General features: G+C 33.1%; 1 protein-coding gene across 7 annotated transcripts in view; it reads right to left on the reverse strand.

Moving 5' to 3' along the window:
• Positions 1 to 16,660, reverse strand: part of GULP1 (GULP PTB domain containing engulfment adaptor 1) — a 274,219-nt gene that overhangs the window by 35,639 nt on the left and 221,920 nt on the right. For all 7 annotated transcript variants that reach the window (XM_082630033.1, XM_082630031.1, XM_082630030.1 and 4 more), the window contains 2 exons: positions 15,163 to 15,261; positions 9,044 to 9,181 (listed from right to left, as the gene is read on the reverse strand). In XM_082630033.1, coding sequence (XP_082486159.1) covers positions 9,044 to 9,181; positions 15,163 to 15,261 — 237 coding nt within the window. The remainder of the gene's footprint in view (positions 1 to 9,043; positions 9,182 to 15,162; positions 15,262 to 16,660) is intronic.

The raw sequence follows: 16,660 nt of genomic DNA on the forward strand, positions 1-16,660 counted from the left end.
GTATGGAGGTTTCTTAAAAAACTAAAAATAGGGCCTCCCTGGTGGCGCAGTGGTTGAGAGTCCGCCTGCCGATGCAGGGGATGCGGGTTCGTGCCCCGGTCTGGGAGGATCCCATGTGCCGCGGAGCGGCTGGGCCCGTGAGCCATGGCCGCTGGGCCTGCGCGTCCGGAGCCTGTGCTCCGCGGCGGGGGAGCCCGCAACAGTGAGAGGCCCGCATACCGCAAAAAAAAAAAAAAAAAAAAAAAAAAAAAACTAAAAATAGAATTACTATATGATCCAGTAATCCCACTACTGGGCATATACCCAGAGAAAACCATAATTCAAAAAGACACATGCACCCCAATGTTCATTGCAGAACTATTTACAATAGCCAGGTCATGGAAGCAACCTAAATGCTCATCAAGAGACAAATGGATAAAAACGTTGTGCTACATATATACAATGGAATATTACTCAGCCATAAAAAGGAATGAAATTGAGGTATTTGTAGAGATGTGGATGGTTCTAGAGACTGTCATACAGAGTGAAGTAAGTCAGAAAGAGAAAAACAAATATCGTATATTAACGCATGTATGTGGAACCTAGAAAAATGGTACAGATGAACTGGTTTACAGGGCAGAATTTGAGACACAGATGTAGAGAACAAAATTATGGACACCAAGGTGGAAAGCCACTGGGGGGTGGGGATGGTGGTGTGCTGAATTGGGTGATTGGGATTGACATGTATACACTGATGTGTATAAAATTGATGGCCAATAAGAACCTGCTGTATAAAAAATAAATAAAATTAAATTTAAAAAATTAAAAAAAAGAAGCTATACTCTGTTGTTGCTTGGGATAATCTAACATGTCAATTAGATCCAAGTGGTGGATATTATTTTTTCATTTTTTGTAAGTTTATTTTTTTTCTATTTCCTCTGTCAATTGCTGAGAATGACTTTAACATCTATGACTATGGGTGTCAATTTGTCTTTTTCTTCCTGTAATTGTTAGATTTTCTCCTTCATTTCTTAAAAATCAGTATTATTAAATGAACCACAGTGGTCCTTTAATCATTGTGGGCTTTATATCAATGTCTGGTAATATTCCTTGTCTTGGAGTCACCTTTTTGATATGAGTATAGCCACACCAACTTTCTCACACTTATTGCTTGCATGGCATATGTTTATTCAATCTTTTGGTTTTTTACCTATATTTGTCTTTATATTTAAAGTGTGTGTTTTCTAGAGACCAAACAGTTGGACGTTTTAAAATTTCTGCCTGATAATCTTAGCCTTTGATTGGTATATTTTTACATTTATTGTTCTTTATTTTCTATTTGGTCCACCTGCTTTTATGTTGCTGTTCTTTTCCTGCCTTCTTTAAATTTCATTAAAAAAATTATTTTCCATTTTATTTTCTCTATAGGCTTTTAGCTATATGCATTTGAATTACTTTTAGTGGATTGCTCTAGTGATTACAATATGCATCCTTAAGTTACAAGAGTCCACTTAGAGTTAATATGGTATCATTTCACATAAATAATAACAACCTTGAAATAGTGTATGTCTATTAAGTCCAATAGTATACATCCTTTGTGCTATTACTATCATTTGTTAACATCATGATACAAGGCTACAATTTTTGCTTTAACCAGTTCTGTTTTAATGAATGGACATTTAGTCACAATTTTTCCAGTGCTTTTTTTCTTTATCCTTTTTTGCACATTTGAATTTCCTTTTTGTGTCATTTCCCTTTGGGTTAAAGAACTTCCTTTAGCATACCTTGAAGCACAGTTCTGCTAGTAATAAATCACTCCAGTTTCATCTATCTCAAAATATTTTGACTTAAATTTTGAGTCTTCAATGGATGTAAAATTCTGTTATGACATCTCTTTACTTTATGCATGTTAAAGGTATTGTTATATTCTCCTCTGGCCTCTACTGACACTAATGAAAAGTCAGCTGCCATTCATACTACTTTTTTATCTATATGTAAAGATATGTCTTTTTAAAAATTTTCTGGATGATTTCAAGATCCATTCATTCCCTCAATCATTCTCTTGCTCTCTCTTTCTCTCTCCAACTCTCTTATAGATAGTCTGTGATATAATTACAGGTAGTTTTCTTCATAATTTATTCAGCTTGAAGTTTGTCATGTTTCTCAAATCTGTAAATTGACAATTTTCACCATATTTGGGAATTCTTCAGCCAGTACTTCTTTTCTTTCTTACCTTCTCTCTCTTGTCTTCTTGTGATTTTTGTTTCACATATGTTAGAACTCTATCTTGTCCAGCAGGTGATTATGGCTCTGTTATTCAATATTATTATTATTATTTATTTTCTCTGTTCATTTGATTGGATAATTTCTCTCATCTATCTTCCAGATTACTGACCATTTTTTTCTGCCATCGTAAATCTGATGTTAAGCTTATTTTTTTTTCTTTTCAGCTATTCTACCTAACCATTTAATTATTTTTTATATTTGCTATTTCTATGCTGAAATTTTCATGTTTACTTATTACTACTACCTTCTTTTCCTTTAATTCCCTGAATATATGTATAACCCATGTTAAAGTTTTTGACCATTACAGATAAATTTAAAGTTTCCTTTAGCTCTTTCATTTTAATCTTGGTACCCTCTAGTCTTCATGGAGGTAACAACTATAAGTTGTTTATCATTCTGGAGGTTATGGGTTTTGCATATATTTACATATATGTATATGTTTACATATGCTCTAAGGGTATAATAATACTAAAGTTTGATTATGGGAGCAACCTGTAAGTCTAAAATTCCTCATTATACATTAAATTCAGTTATATCAGTTATATTCATTTTACCAATAATAATATTAAATATTAATCATATTAACTTTGCAAAAAACACAATGTTCTATATTAGAACATAATTATTTATTGCCATAAACATGTAATATAAGCTATTAAAATTCATCTAAAATCATATCCACAAATCTATGACAGAAATGACATACTCTAATGGTTTTTCACTGACTGTTTAGAACAAAAACATTTTGGTTATATATATGAGTCAGATAGCAAAAAAAAAAAAAAAAAAAAAATTCCCAATCCTACTAAGTTAAAGAGGTTTCCTTCTTTTCCTAATTTTCTGAGATTTTTTTTAACCATGAATAGGGATTGATTATTTTCAAATATTTTTTAAAACATTGATAGGATCATATACTTTTCTTCTTTAGCCTGTTAATATGGTTAATTATATTGTTGGATTTTTTTATGTTGAATAAAACTTACATCCCAGGAACAAACTCTACTTGGTTTTGGTGTATAATTCTTTTATATATTGCTGAATTATATTTAATATTGTGTTAGAAATTTTTGCATCTATATTCCTGAGGGATATTGGATGGAGTTTCCTTTTTATGCGCTATCTTTATTCCATTTTGGTGTCTGGAATATAAATTTCATAAAATGAATTTGGGGAATTCTCTCACCTCTTCTATTTTCTGGAATAGCTTGTGTCAAACAATGTTAACTCCTCTTTAAGCATTTTATGGATTCTTCCACTGAAACTATCTAGGACTGGAGATTTCTCTTTTAATAAGTGTGAAATTATAAATTCAATTTCCTTTATAGTTACAGGGCTATTCAAATTATCTAATATTGGGTGGTATGCGGTAGTTGATTATAGCACCCTCTTATTATATTTTGATACCTGGAGGGTCTTCAGTGAAATCCCTGTTTCATGCTAGATATTGGTAACTTGTGTCTTTTTTTTTTCTTTTACTTTGCCAATCTTAACTGAAATTTTGTTACTTTTATGATCTTTTTAAAAAAAGCTCTTTGTTTCATTGATTTTCTCTATTGTTTTTGTTTTCAAATTCATTAATTTTCTTCTCTTATCTTTCTTATTTTCTTCCTTTTGCCTACTTTAATTTGATAAGTGCTTGAGCTGGGAGCTTAGATTATTAATTTGAAACTTTCTGCTTTCAAATATTTTAACTTAGTTGTTAAAATTTCTCTCTCAAAACTGTTTTAGCAGAATCACATAAATGCTGATATGTTCTATTTCATTTCTATATAGTTCACACATTTAAAGTTTTTCTTCTTAAAGATTCCTCTTTAATATATGGAATGTTTACAAATGTGATGTCCTTTTTGATATATGGAAAAACAAAACTTCCAAGTTTTTGAAGACTTTCCTGTTATCTTTCTGTTATTAATTTTTAGGTCGATTTCTTTGTTGTCAGAGAACCCATGCTTTATAATTTCAACTCTTTTAAACTTTTGAGATTTGTTTTGTAGCCCAGGATATGGTCTATTTTGGTACATGTTCCTTTGGCACTGGAAAACAATATGCATTCTGTTGTTATTGAATGAAGTTCTCTTTTGTTGTTAATTAGATTCCATTGGTTGATGATGTTGTTGAGTTCTATATTCTTGATGATTTCCTGTCTAGTTGTTCTATTAATTTTAAGAAAAGTGGTGGTGAAGACTCCAACTATAATTGTGTATTTGTCTATTTACCCTATATTTCTTTTCAGTTCTATCAGTTTTTGTTTCATTTATTTTGCAGCTCTGTGATATGATCATGTAAATTTAGGATTGCTATTCTTCTTGGTGGTATGACCCTTTTATCATTAAATAACATCCTTCTTTGTCTCTGATAATTTTCTTTAAAGCGTACTTTATCTGATATTAATACACTTACTTGTGCTTTCTTAGAACAATTTTTGCATGATACATCTTTTTTCATTATTTTATTTTTAACCTTCTTATATCACCTGTATCATTATACTTGCAGCAAGTTTCTTGAAGACAACATATATCTGGGTTTTTAAAAATCTACTCTAGCAATCTCTTTTAATTAGTATACTTAGACCACTTACATTTAATGTATTTTTGATATGTTAGAGGTTAAATTTCCATTTAATTTTTTCTTTTCTGTTATTTCTATTTTTTCTCTTTCTGTTTTCTTTTCACTGAATTTCTATGGGTTTTTAAAACATTTTTATAATAAAATTTTGATTTACCCATAGTATTTAAAAATGTATCCCATTTAATAACTTTTTTAGTGGTTGCTCTGGAATTTACATTATATTTATACAACTTATCACAGTCTACTAGTGTTGTCATTTTTCCAGTTCAAGAGAGGTGTAGAAACCTTACTTCCCTTTACATCCCTTCAACTTTCCCTGTTTATAATATAATTGCCTTACATATTTTCTATATATTCATTTAGAATCATATCAGAAAGTATTTTTTGCTTCTACTGTCAATCATAATTTAGAAAACTAAAGATTTACCCATATGCTTGCTTATCCTGTTCTTTTTTCCTTCCTCGTGTTCCAAGCTGCCTTCTTTTATTGTTTAGAGAACTTCCTTTAGCCATTCACTTAGGGTAGATCTGGGAGTGAAAAATAATCTTAGTTTCCCTTCATTTGATAATTTTTTGATTTCTCTTTAATTTCTGAAGTATATGTTTTTTTCTGGATATAAAATTCTGGTTTGACAGCACTCCTTTTTTTTTTTTTTTTTTTTTTGCACTCAAAATATACTGCCCTACTTCCTTCTCACCTTCATGGTTTCTAATAAGGAATACACTGTCGTTTGAATTGATGTTTCTGCTATAGGTAAGGACTAGTTTATCTCTTGCTGTTTTCAAGGTTTTTCTGTCTTTAGTTTTCAGAAGTTTGATTATGTATGATATGACTTGGTGTGGAATTTGTTGGGTTTATCCTCTTTGGAATTCATTCAATTTCTTGAATCTATAGGTTTATGTCTTTTGCCAAATTTGGGAAGTTTGCAACTATTATTTCTTCATGTGTTTTTTTCAAGGCTACCTTTTTTTCTCTCTCTTTCCAGGACTCTGATGACACATGAATGTTAGATATTTTGTTATAGTCCCACAGGTCCCTGAAGTTCTGTTTTGTTTTTTGCTTTTGTATTGTTTCGTGTGTATGCCTGTGTGCACATGTGTGTGTGCATACATATGCGTATGCTTATTATCTCTGTGTTGTTCAGATTGGGCATTTTCTATCTTTTGATCTTCTAGGTTGCTGATTCTTTCTTCTGTCCTCTCCCTTCTGAGCCCATATATTGCGTTTTTTATTTGGCTATCATATTTTTCAGTTCTAATATTCTCAGTTGGGTTTTCTTTATATCTTCAATTTCTTTGCTTTGATTTTCTATTTCTTTGATAATACTTTCTACTTTTTGTTTCAAGTGTGATTGTAATGGTTTATTTTATTATTTTTATGTTGGCTGTTTTAAAAATTTTGTCTGATAAGTAATATCTCTCTCATCTCAGTGTTGAGATCTATTGGTCATCGTTTTTCATTTAGTTTATTTTCCAATTCTTGATATGATGAGTGATTTTCAATTGAATCCTGGATATTTTAGATATTATGTTATGAGACACCAGACATTATTTAAACTTTGTGTTTGGGTGGCTTTCTCTGACACAGTTCCAGTAGGGGAATGGGAATGGGAGAGCACTGCCTCATTACTGCCTGGTGGGGATAGAAACTTAGCTTCCTTACTTGGCCTCTCTTCATTACTGCTTAGCAGGGCTGGGTACTCTAGCTCCCCACATTATCCTAATTGTCACCATGGAGGGAGATTCATTAACATAACATGTTAACAAAGTAGTGAACTCCAGTCTCGTGGCATGCTAAGAGGGGCTTCATCTATCTTTCAAACTCTCAACAACTTCATGGAAATACTGAAAGGATAAAATATAATGAATATATAAGACAAGGCCCCTGGAACAGGTCACAGTTTGGGAGTAAGATAGCATGACTGGACAAATGTTACAATGGCAATTCAAGGTATTAAATTTCAATCCTGATTCTGTTATCTCCTAGCTTTGTAACTTTGGGAAAGTCACTCAACTTCTCAAGCTTTGGTTTCTTAAAATAAGAGGAAGAGTTGTGTTAACCGGGCCATAATTTATTTTCCTGTTTTAATTTTCAATAACTAGGAAATGAGAATTAGAGAGGATGGCATTTCAAAATTCTGCATACATATAAAATCAATTTTATGAATATAGACATTGTTATAATTAGAGCAAATAAAACTTTGAGGTGAAAATGATATAATGAAACTTTGATGAAACATGTCCTCTTTAAGCTAATGAAAGTGATGCCAACTTATAGTTGGAGAGATATCTTGGATCCTTGCTTTTCAAAGCTCAGACTTCCATCTACCTGCAGCAGAATCATTGGTGGACTTGTTAAATGTAGATTTCCTGAGCTCCAGCATGAATCAATATGAACTTATTTTTTGTAGTGGGAACCAAAGAGCTGTATTGTAAAGGGTCCTCCATTATGCACACTAATGGTTGTGAGCCACTGCTGTAGGCTTCAAGAAAATATTTTCAACCTTCAAGAAAAAAGAAAGCTAATATGGTATATCCAGAGAGGAATAATGGGTCAAGGAACTGAAATTCTGGAAATCAGTTACAAACAATTATGATCAGGGAGTAAGAGTTTATACTTTGAAAACAATAAAAGTACATGGGAATTCTAGCAAGCTTATATTTTAAATAATCATGTAATAAATTTGGAGATCAAAGAAAGATAAAACATGTGACATAAGGTTATAAGAAGATTAGTATTTATAATGGACTTGGGTTATGAATATTTCAAAGGACCTCAAGGAAGTTTATTCCTATGTGTAAGACAAGAAAGAAGGGCAACTGAATTTACTGTTTGTCATAAGTGGTAAAAGGTTATAATATCTTACACATAGAAGATATTCAATAAGTATCAACCTTAATCTTCTCAATCACAGAGAAAACATCTGCAAGCAATCATGGTTAAGAAGCATTTGGGACATTAAATATAATGCATTCATTCGATAGGATACATTACAAAAACAACTTTTTAATTTCATATAAAATGCCATATTGTTCACATAATATTGTCTTATATGGATAAGCATATTTTTCTGATGAGATGTTTCATAATATTCATCAAATTCTCAAAACATATTATGATGCCGAGTAGCTTAGCACATTAGTTTGCCTGTTTAAAGAACTACAGTTTAAAAGGTACAGATAATAACTTGCTCTACCTTTTGTAAATTCATCCACATAGTCTTTTCCTTAAGGAAAAAATTCATTGAGCATCTATTGTTCACCTGATGCAGGAGTTACATGGACAAATAAAAGTATTTGTTTTTAAGAAGCTCATGTACTGAAACCAGAGAAATAAATTATATCATAGTGATAATATTAGTCCCTGCTATTTTTGACAGTATGAAAAATGAGCAAATAAATAAATTAAGTTTCTTTCTTTCTAAGGCAATCATGTTGTTGAGGTTAGATGTTCTTCCTCAATTAAAGCTATCAAAGGCTACAATGTGTGCTTGGAATTCACATCTTATGTTTTATAACAGGACCTCAGACTAGGTTATGATTAGCATTAGCTTATGCTTGTAGTCAAGACATGGGGTTTTCCTTAAGATTCCAGATGATTAAAGAACTGTTAGTGAACTTAACTTTGGAATTCTCTAATTGTTCTTACTTACTAAGAACTTTAGATTACATTCACAAGCTCATACACAGGCACACACACACGCCCATACAATTCTACCACCTTTCATTATATTAAGTTTTCTGAATAATGAAAATCAAGAACCAGATTTTCAAAGTATTGGAGACTTTTTTGAGAAGCCATACACATTTCATTTCCTGGAGTTTAAAATATTTATTTTCATCAGATCCATCACATTCCAGAAAAAAAAATCAATACGTTGGTCACAATTACTCTTTTGCATTATATGCATATTACTAAATCGTATTGGAGTTTAAAATTTCAAATAAATCAAGTGATTATAAGACAAATGTATAACATAAGCATGACATTCTAAGAAAAGAAATTTGCATGAAAACTTGTGCCCATGAACATGAGAATTTAGTTAAGGATGAAATCCTGAAGCATATTCTCATGACAGGATGAATCTATTAGTGTAGTTAAGTATTTGCAGACCGTATTCATTTCCAAATACTTTACTAATGTCAGAAACAAGATAATTCCTGGCTTGTAGAGCAGAACAAACCACCCTAAAACATCTGGCATACTTACACACTTTTCACTGTCAAATACATAGCACAAATGTTTATTTGACTCAGAATCTTTGCATATGAAAGTGAATATCCTCTTGTCAGTTTTATCATCTGCACAAAATGATATTCTGTGAAGCTGGCAATTGTGTTGAACTTCCTGTGAACACAGATGAAAATAAACGTAGTTGAAGAGATTTTTTTTCATTTTCTGATATACCAGCTGTGCTAATAACATACAACTTATGAAACATCATCTGTCATACCTTGATTTTATAATTACATACACCTCAAATTTAAATAAATACGTAATAAGATAAACCTCCTGACTCAGGATTAAACTAAGATAGTCATTTCAATAGCTCTTAGAAAAACACAAGGGAAAAGAGGATCAGAGGTTCATGGGCTTCCTGAGCTACAGGGGATTCAGAGACCATTACTTTAAATTGTGCAATTTTAGTTAGGAGGATATTGAGGTCTAGAGAGATTAACATGCTTCCACAAGGTTACAGAATTAGCAGAACACTTTTTAACCAGAATACTTTTCATTTTATCTTACTGCTACTAACATTACAGTTTAAAACATAACTTCATTTGTACACAATTTCATATGAAACATACTACATACTACATGTCTTCATGGTAACTCATACACTCTTGAAACTCTTCTAAGGAAATCATCCTTACAACTTCTGTAATGTTTTCCATTGGAGCAATGAATGAAGATCTACACATCCAGCTTCTAAATTGCTGAATCAACCTTGTTAATCAGTAGAAAGATAAATACTGCATATATATATATATATATATATATATATATATATATATATATACATACACATCATATACTGCAACTATAGCATCTGTCACTACATCCTTCCAAGTTCAGGGTTTGACGCGCCAGCTTGCTGAGATTTTCTCTATCACTCTGATTCACATTACTGCCCTTCAGACCGAAAATGAGTACATATAACAAGTTAAACAAATGAATGCTAAGAGAATTTTTCTACAGCCTGCATTCTTGACTGCATACAAAACAAATGGTAAGTCATCAAAAGTTGTTTGCAAGCATGAAAATTAAATGAGGCTGTATACTGTATGATTGTAAACAACTTACTAAGACTTCTGATGAAGTCTTCTTTCCTCTCTTGTGGTTAGTGCTGAGATGGACACTGACCACGTTTGTCTGAGACTATCCTTCTCCTACACTTTGCCTGATTGACCAGTCTTTTTCTCACTGGCATATCTTTGTTTTATTATTAATACAGTCAAACGATGGCCTTCAGCTGTACTGTAGCTCCCAAATACTGACAGCAGGTCTACACCAGTTTACTAACTGTATAATCATGTTAAACATAAAAAGGACATATCATTGCTATACAATATAGAAAAAGGATTCATTTTTTTCCATTTATAGGAGAAATTACAAGTATTTAACATGAAAACACATCATTTACACAGCTGGTGGTGAAACCTATGCAGTCCCTCATTCACTCACCAACCAATGTGATCACAGAAAGCCTTTGGTTATGACAGTTGGGAATCATCTTAAGTTCTGTTTAGACTGGCAAGAGGTATCTTTCTACAAAAGAAGACCAGGGTGCTGAAACTTATAATTTTATTACTTTTGTGAATTTTTGTTGTTGTGATACATCTTTATGATATAGTACTGATTTCTGGTGAGACAGGATAAAGAGGCTCAGGAATACAATTAAGCACAGTGAGAACACAATTATCCTTTAACACTGATGATATATTATTGGAGTTGGAACAAAACATAAGTAAATCCCCAATTCACCTATACCACCTTTTTCCAGCAATGCAAAATCTCCATTTGGAGGACAAGTGAGAAAAGCAAAAGGGGAAAAAACACAGGAAGAAAGATATTGGAGTCAACTGAGATTGCTTTTCACTTCCATTTTCATCCATCCAAATGGTATAGAAAAATGGTCTATTTTCTATCAAGTCCGTTTGGTTAAGAATAAATGTTTAAATATATAAATATATTTACTATATAAATGTATAGCAAACATATGTATGTTTTACTATAAATAAATTTATCTTAGGACCATCATATTTAATTATTTTTTCCTAGATTACAGCTTATACCCAAAATAAAATATATGATAGATTTTTTTCTGATTCACTCACATCTCCTCAAATAATGGTTTCTAAATGCATATCTGTGAACAGGCTGTATCAGAGTCACCTGGGGAGGTTTTCTTTGTTTTCTTGTTTTTTATATTATAGATATTAAGTCTTGTTCTGTACATTCTGAATCTGAAAGGCCTGGGTGGTCTCCAGCAAGCAGCATTCTCAGGAGCCTCCTAGGGTCACTAATGCCCAGAAGAGATGGTAATCCCTTTTTTAGATTACCTATATGTTTTTATGGATTCAAAGGATTAATCTCCGAAATTTATAAGCAGTTCATACAGCTCAATAACAAAAAAAAAAAAACAAACAACCCAATCCAAAAATGGGCAGAACTCCTAAACAGACATTTCTCCAAAGAAGATATACAGACTGCCAACAAACACATGAAAGAATGCTCAACATTATTAATCATTAGAGAAATGCAAATCAAAACTACAATGAGATATTGTCTCACACCAGTCAGAATGGCCATCATCAAAAAATCTAGAAACAATAAATGCTGGAGAGGGTGTGGAAAAAAGGGAACACTCTTGCACTGCTGGTGGGAATGTGAATTGGTACAGCCACTATGGAGAACGGCATGGAGGTTCCTTAAAAAACTACAAATAGAACTACCATATGACCCAGCAATCCCACTACTGGGCATATACCCTGAGAAAACCATAATTCAAAAAGAGTCACGTACCAAAATGTTCATTGCAGCTCTATTTACAATAGCCCAGAGATGGAAACAACCTAAGTGTCCATCATCGGATGAATGGATAAAGAAGATGTGGCACATATATACAATGGAATATTACTCAGCCATGAAAAGGAATGAAATTGAGCTATTTGTAATGAGGTGGATAGACCTAGAGTCTGTCATACAGAGTGAAGTAAGTCAGAAAGAGAAAGACAAATACCGTATGCTAACACATATATATGGAATTTAAGAAAAAAAAATGTCATGAAGAACCTAGGGGTAAGACAGGAATAAAGACAGATCTACTAGAGAATGGACTTGAGGACATGGGGAGGGGGAAAGGGAAGCTGTGACAAAGCGAGAGAGTGGCATGGACATATATACACTACCAAATGTAAAATAGATAGCTAGTGGGAAGCAGCCGCATAGCACAGGGAGATCAGCTCGGTGCTTTGTGACCACCTAGAGGGGTGGGATAGGGAGGGTGAGAGGGAGGGAGACTCAAGAGGGAAGAGATATGGGAACATATGTATATGTATAACTGATTGACTTTGTTATAAAGCAGAAATTAACACACCATTGTAAAGCAATTATACTCCAATAAAGATGTAAAAAAAAAAAAAGTTAATTGAAGCAACAGGTAAAAAAAAAAAAGGTATATTCTATAATAGGTAAAGAGTCAGACACCCTATATTCACATGTGATATATGAGTAAAGGGTCAGTTGCTGTCTATCCATATGTAACATAATAGAATTTATAAGACATTTCAAAGATTTTAAAACTCCAAGATCACTCTTCAAGTCTGACAGGGATGAAAACAGAGATGCTTCTTTCTGGTTAAAAGTTTGGAAAACTTACTTTTTTGGGAAAAAAATTAAATTGGGTCTCTTTAAAATTAGCTATTAAATGTAGGAAATTGAGACTTTGGGACAGGGAAGAAAAGTATTGCTGTTATTGATTTGGGTAAGAAATACCATGAACAAAAGGCAGTTGGCTAATCACACTGAGTTGAATCCCAACTCACTGATGTTTTGTAAGTGGGGTTAGGTTGGGAAAGGCATAGAGATTTGACAGTAAAAGTTAAGGGAACATAATGATACGGTTGACAGGTTGAAAACAGGAAACTCATTATTATGGGAGTATTATTATGTGGGATCCAGAATCACAAACCAGTAACATTTGCTATATATGCATTTCCAATGATCTGCTTCTCTGTGTCTTTTTAAACACACACACACACACACACACACACACACACACACACACACACACCCCACATACTAAATCAGTGTTAGTCATCTTGCAGTATCCTTAAGTCTCTATATTTTGTGATTTGTAAAGATATGCCATTATTAAGCTGTTGATTCTAAACACTAATGACGCTCTCTTTATATACTGCATTTAATCATATTTAGATTTTCTAAATACTTAAATTTTGTATTAATTAATGAAAAATTTGAAGCATTCTAAATGTTCAATAATAGGAGAATGGTTTAGTAGATTATAATTTATAGATTATGGTATTGGTGAAATTTTTATAGCTTAGGATATATTATGGGTAGACTTGAATCAAAATGAACAAGAACACATGTAGATGATACATAAAGTGTATTATCAGCCTTACATATTTCAAGGTGTGCTTTGACAAGTCCTAAAATTCATGTAAAAAACTGCATTAATTACACACACATACATTCCAAAAGGGATCTATATGGTTTAGAAGAAATAAACAGGATCATGGCATACAAATGACTTGTTCTACCTGGACATTTGCCACTATATATCCACTTAGTTTAAAAAAGGAAATACAGTACTAGGATTGTTTTTCTTTTTAATTGCATATAAGACTACACTTTGGTTGCTACATTTTTGACTACATTGTCACTTCATAACTTACTGCTTCCTTAGCCTATTGTTCTTTTGTAACTACCATTTGCCTAATGAGTTAATCTCAGCCATAATTTCAACTGCCTTGTTTCCCAGCAAACCATATATATACACATGAGCTTGAATAGACCAGACCTCCCACTACCCTTTCATCACTTCTTTTGTCTGCTTTCAGCCACCTCAGCAACAGTTACTTTGGGATAACCATAGCAAAAGTGGTCTCCAATTCTTTGTTTTTATTTAATATTGAGTGTGGATAAAGGAGGAAATTAGAACAGTTGAAGGAGGTCTTAGATTCATGGCTTGAGAGGTTTGAAAGAATGCAATTGTTCTTTATTTTGGAATTGAACAATAACTGTGGGTGCATCCATGCCATTGTCCAGTTGTCCTCAAACATATTATAAATGCAAAATTTCCATGGCAATTCTGATTCTGTAGGCTAACATAGTATGTGGGACTTATTTTTGCAAATGTCTCAGTTATTTTTGATGCAATTTAGGTGAGAACAATTACATCCACAATAAGTACATATTAATAAATGTGAATCTAGAATAGATTATATCTTCCAATTTTTTTTCCATTGGATCTGTAGGGGGAAAAGCTCTTAAATACAAGAACCTTAAGTTTACACTGTGTTATGGGCTGAATTATGTCCCCCCCCCCAAATTTATATGTTGAAGCCTTAACTCCCTGTACCTTAGAATGTGACTGTATTTGGAGATAAGGCTTGAAAGAGGTGATTAAGTTAAAATAAAGTCATTAGAGTCAACCCTCATCCAATCTGACTGGTGTCCTTAGAAGAGGAAATAAGACATACAAAGGGACAGGACAGACAACCATGTGAAGAGGCAGCAAGAAGGCAGCCATTTGCAAGCCAAGGAGAGAAGACTCGGAGGAAACCAAGCCTGCTGCTATCAGCTTAATCTCAGATTTCCAGCCTCCAGAACTGTGAGAAATAAATTTCTATTGTTTGAGCCACCAGGACTGTGGTATTTTATTATGGCAGCCTTAGTAAACTAATACACACTGATTATGTCTACAGGCAATAACGGTCGGTCCAGGATATTTTAGTAAACAACATACAGCTTTTGCCTTCTTTCATACTCAGTGAACCACACTTACATGCATCTCATTCAAGCGTATGAAGAAAAATTCCTAAATACAAGACCCAATACCGTTGAATACACTTTTAATATAAATTTTGATATCCCAAACATAGGCTGCAGAACAAACCACTCAGAAAGCAATTCCAAATGTTGTTCTTTCCCCTATAAATCCTATAGAGTTTTAAATTGTAGTTAACTGAGAACTCAACAGTTTCAACTAGTAAAACATTTTAAAATACTCATTAAAATAGGAGAGTAATTGCAATTAATTCAAGAGTAGAGTGCTTCCGATGTTTAAAAATGAGCCTTACCTTTGTTTTGGGTTCTAGAATTTTTACTCCATAAATTGATATTTGCAACTCAACTTTAGGAATTTTCTGGCCTTCAGATTTCTTGATATGTCTTGCAAACTACAAATGAAAATTTATTCACAAAACTGTAATTCTGTTTCTATAGAAAATGAACACATATATTTGGAGCTCATATTCAGTGTTGAAATTTCATTAAATAAATTATTGCCCATTATAAAGTATTTTTATAAACTCCACACGGCCCCCAAATATTTAGAAATCAAACTGAAGCTAAGGATTGAAGTAATTATCCCAGATAAAACACTCAGAACTAGACTCAGTCTAGAAGTATTTAAATGTCCTGGCTTTATCTGGCAATGCTCTTCTCTCCCTACTTTCCTTCTCTCCTCCCTAGCCCCCACCACCTTTCTTTTCAAGAAATAAAAGAGAACTATTGAAAAAAATTGTATTTACTACCTCTTGTAGGGGTTCAAGAAGTTATTTCCTAGTATAACATTTTGTTAGCATATGGATCACCCTAACTTGATTCAAAACAGAGTATCTGTAAGGCAAGATGGAGTTTCAGTCCTCTTTTGTGTGTCATATTTATATGCATTGTGTATTTGTTTCTAATGTGAATACACATGGTATAGTTCAGTCCCAGAGCAGAGAGTGTTTAAAGGCCTCTTTCTCTTTTCATGATTTTGCACTGCCATGGAGAACAATATAATTAATGCATATAAGAATGCCTTGAAATGTCTGCCTTGATATCCAGGGAGGGGGTTACAGGGGAAGGGTTCCATTTGCTTTATTTCATTTTGGGTGGTATAATTTTTTAGTTTGCTATCTGTCCTGTTCTATAAATACAGGCAGCTTTTTTCTCGGTATTCAGCAGTCTTACATTCTGCACATAAATGTGACTAATTCATGCCAGAGAATTTTCTTTTTTGTCTTTAAGAAACTTGTTTTGCTTCAGTGCAGACCTTTAAAAATTATCCCAGCTCTCTTCCAAAGAAAGTGGATTAATTTGTTTCTCTTCCCTTCATAATCTTCTTCCTGTATTGGTATAATCAAAGCAATTTGGGGGTTTTCACATATGGAGGCTGACAAAATAAATCAGCTGCTTTCCATCTATGTGAACACGTCTGAACAAAGCCAGTCCCATCGCTGGCCGCAGAAGCAGTCTAAGCTGGCTTCCTGGGTGCTGCTCTTTTCCAGAAACAGACAATGAGCAATGGCTCTTGAAGCCTTTTCCACATCTGGACACAGCCATTCCTGTGACCTCTTTTAGTTCCCAAAAAGTCCGTCACAAAACAACCACTAATATTAAACTTATCTGTTATGTCTTTTCTGCCAGAAAAAAAAGGAAAAAATGAACAAGGGGAGGAAGTAGTGGCTACAAGTAGAATAAACAAAGAGGGGAGCAAGGAGGGAGAGAGGGAGAGAGGGGAAACAAGAGAACGAGACAAAGAAAAAGAAAAATAAACATAAAATATCGGATCTATGGCTTGTGAAACCT

Source organism: Mesoplodon mirus (assembly GCF_964341445.2).
Source record: "Mesoplodon mirus genome assembly, chromosome: 8".
NCBI classification, from domain to species: domain Eukaryota; kingdom Metazoa; phylum Chordata; class Mammalia; order Artiodactyla; family Ziphiidae; genus Mesoplodon; species Mesoplodon mirus.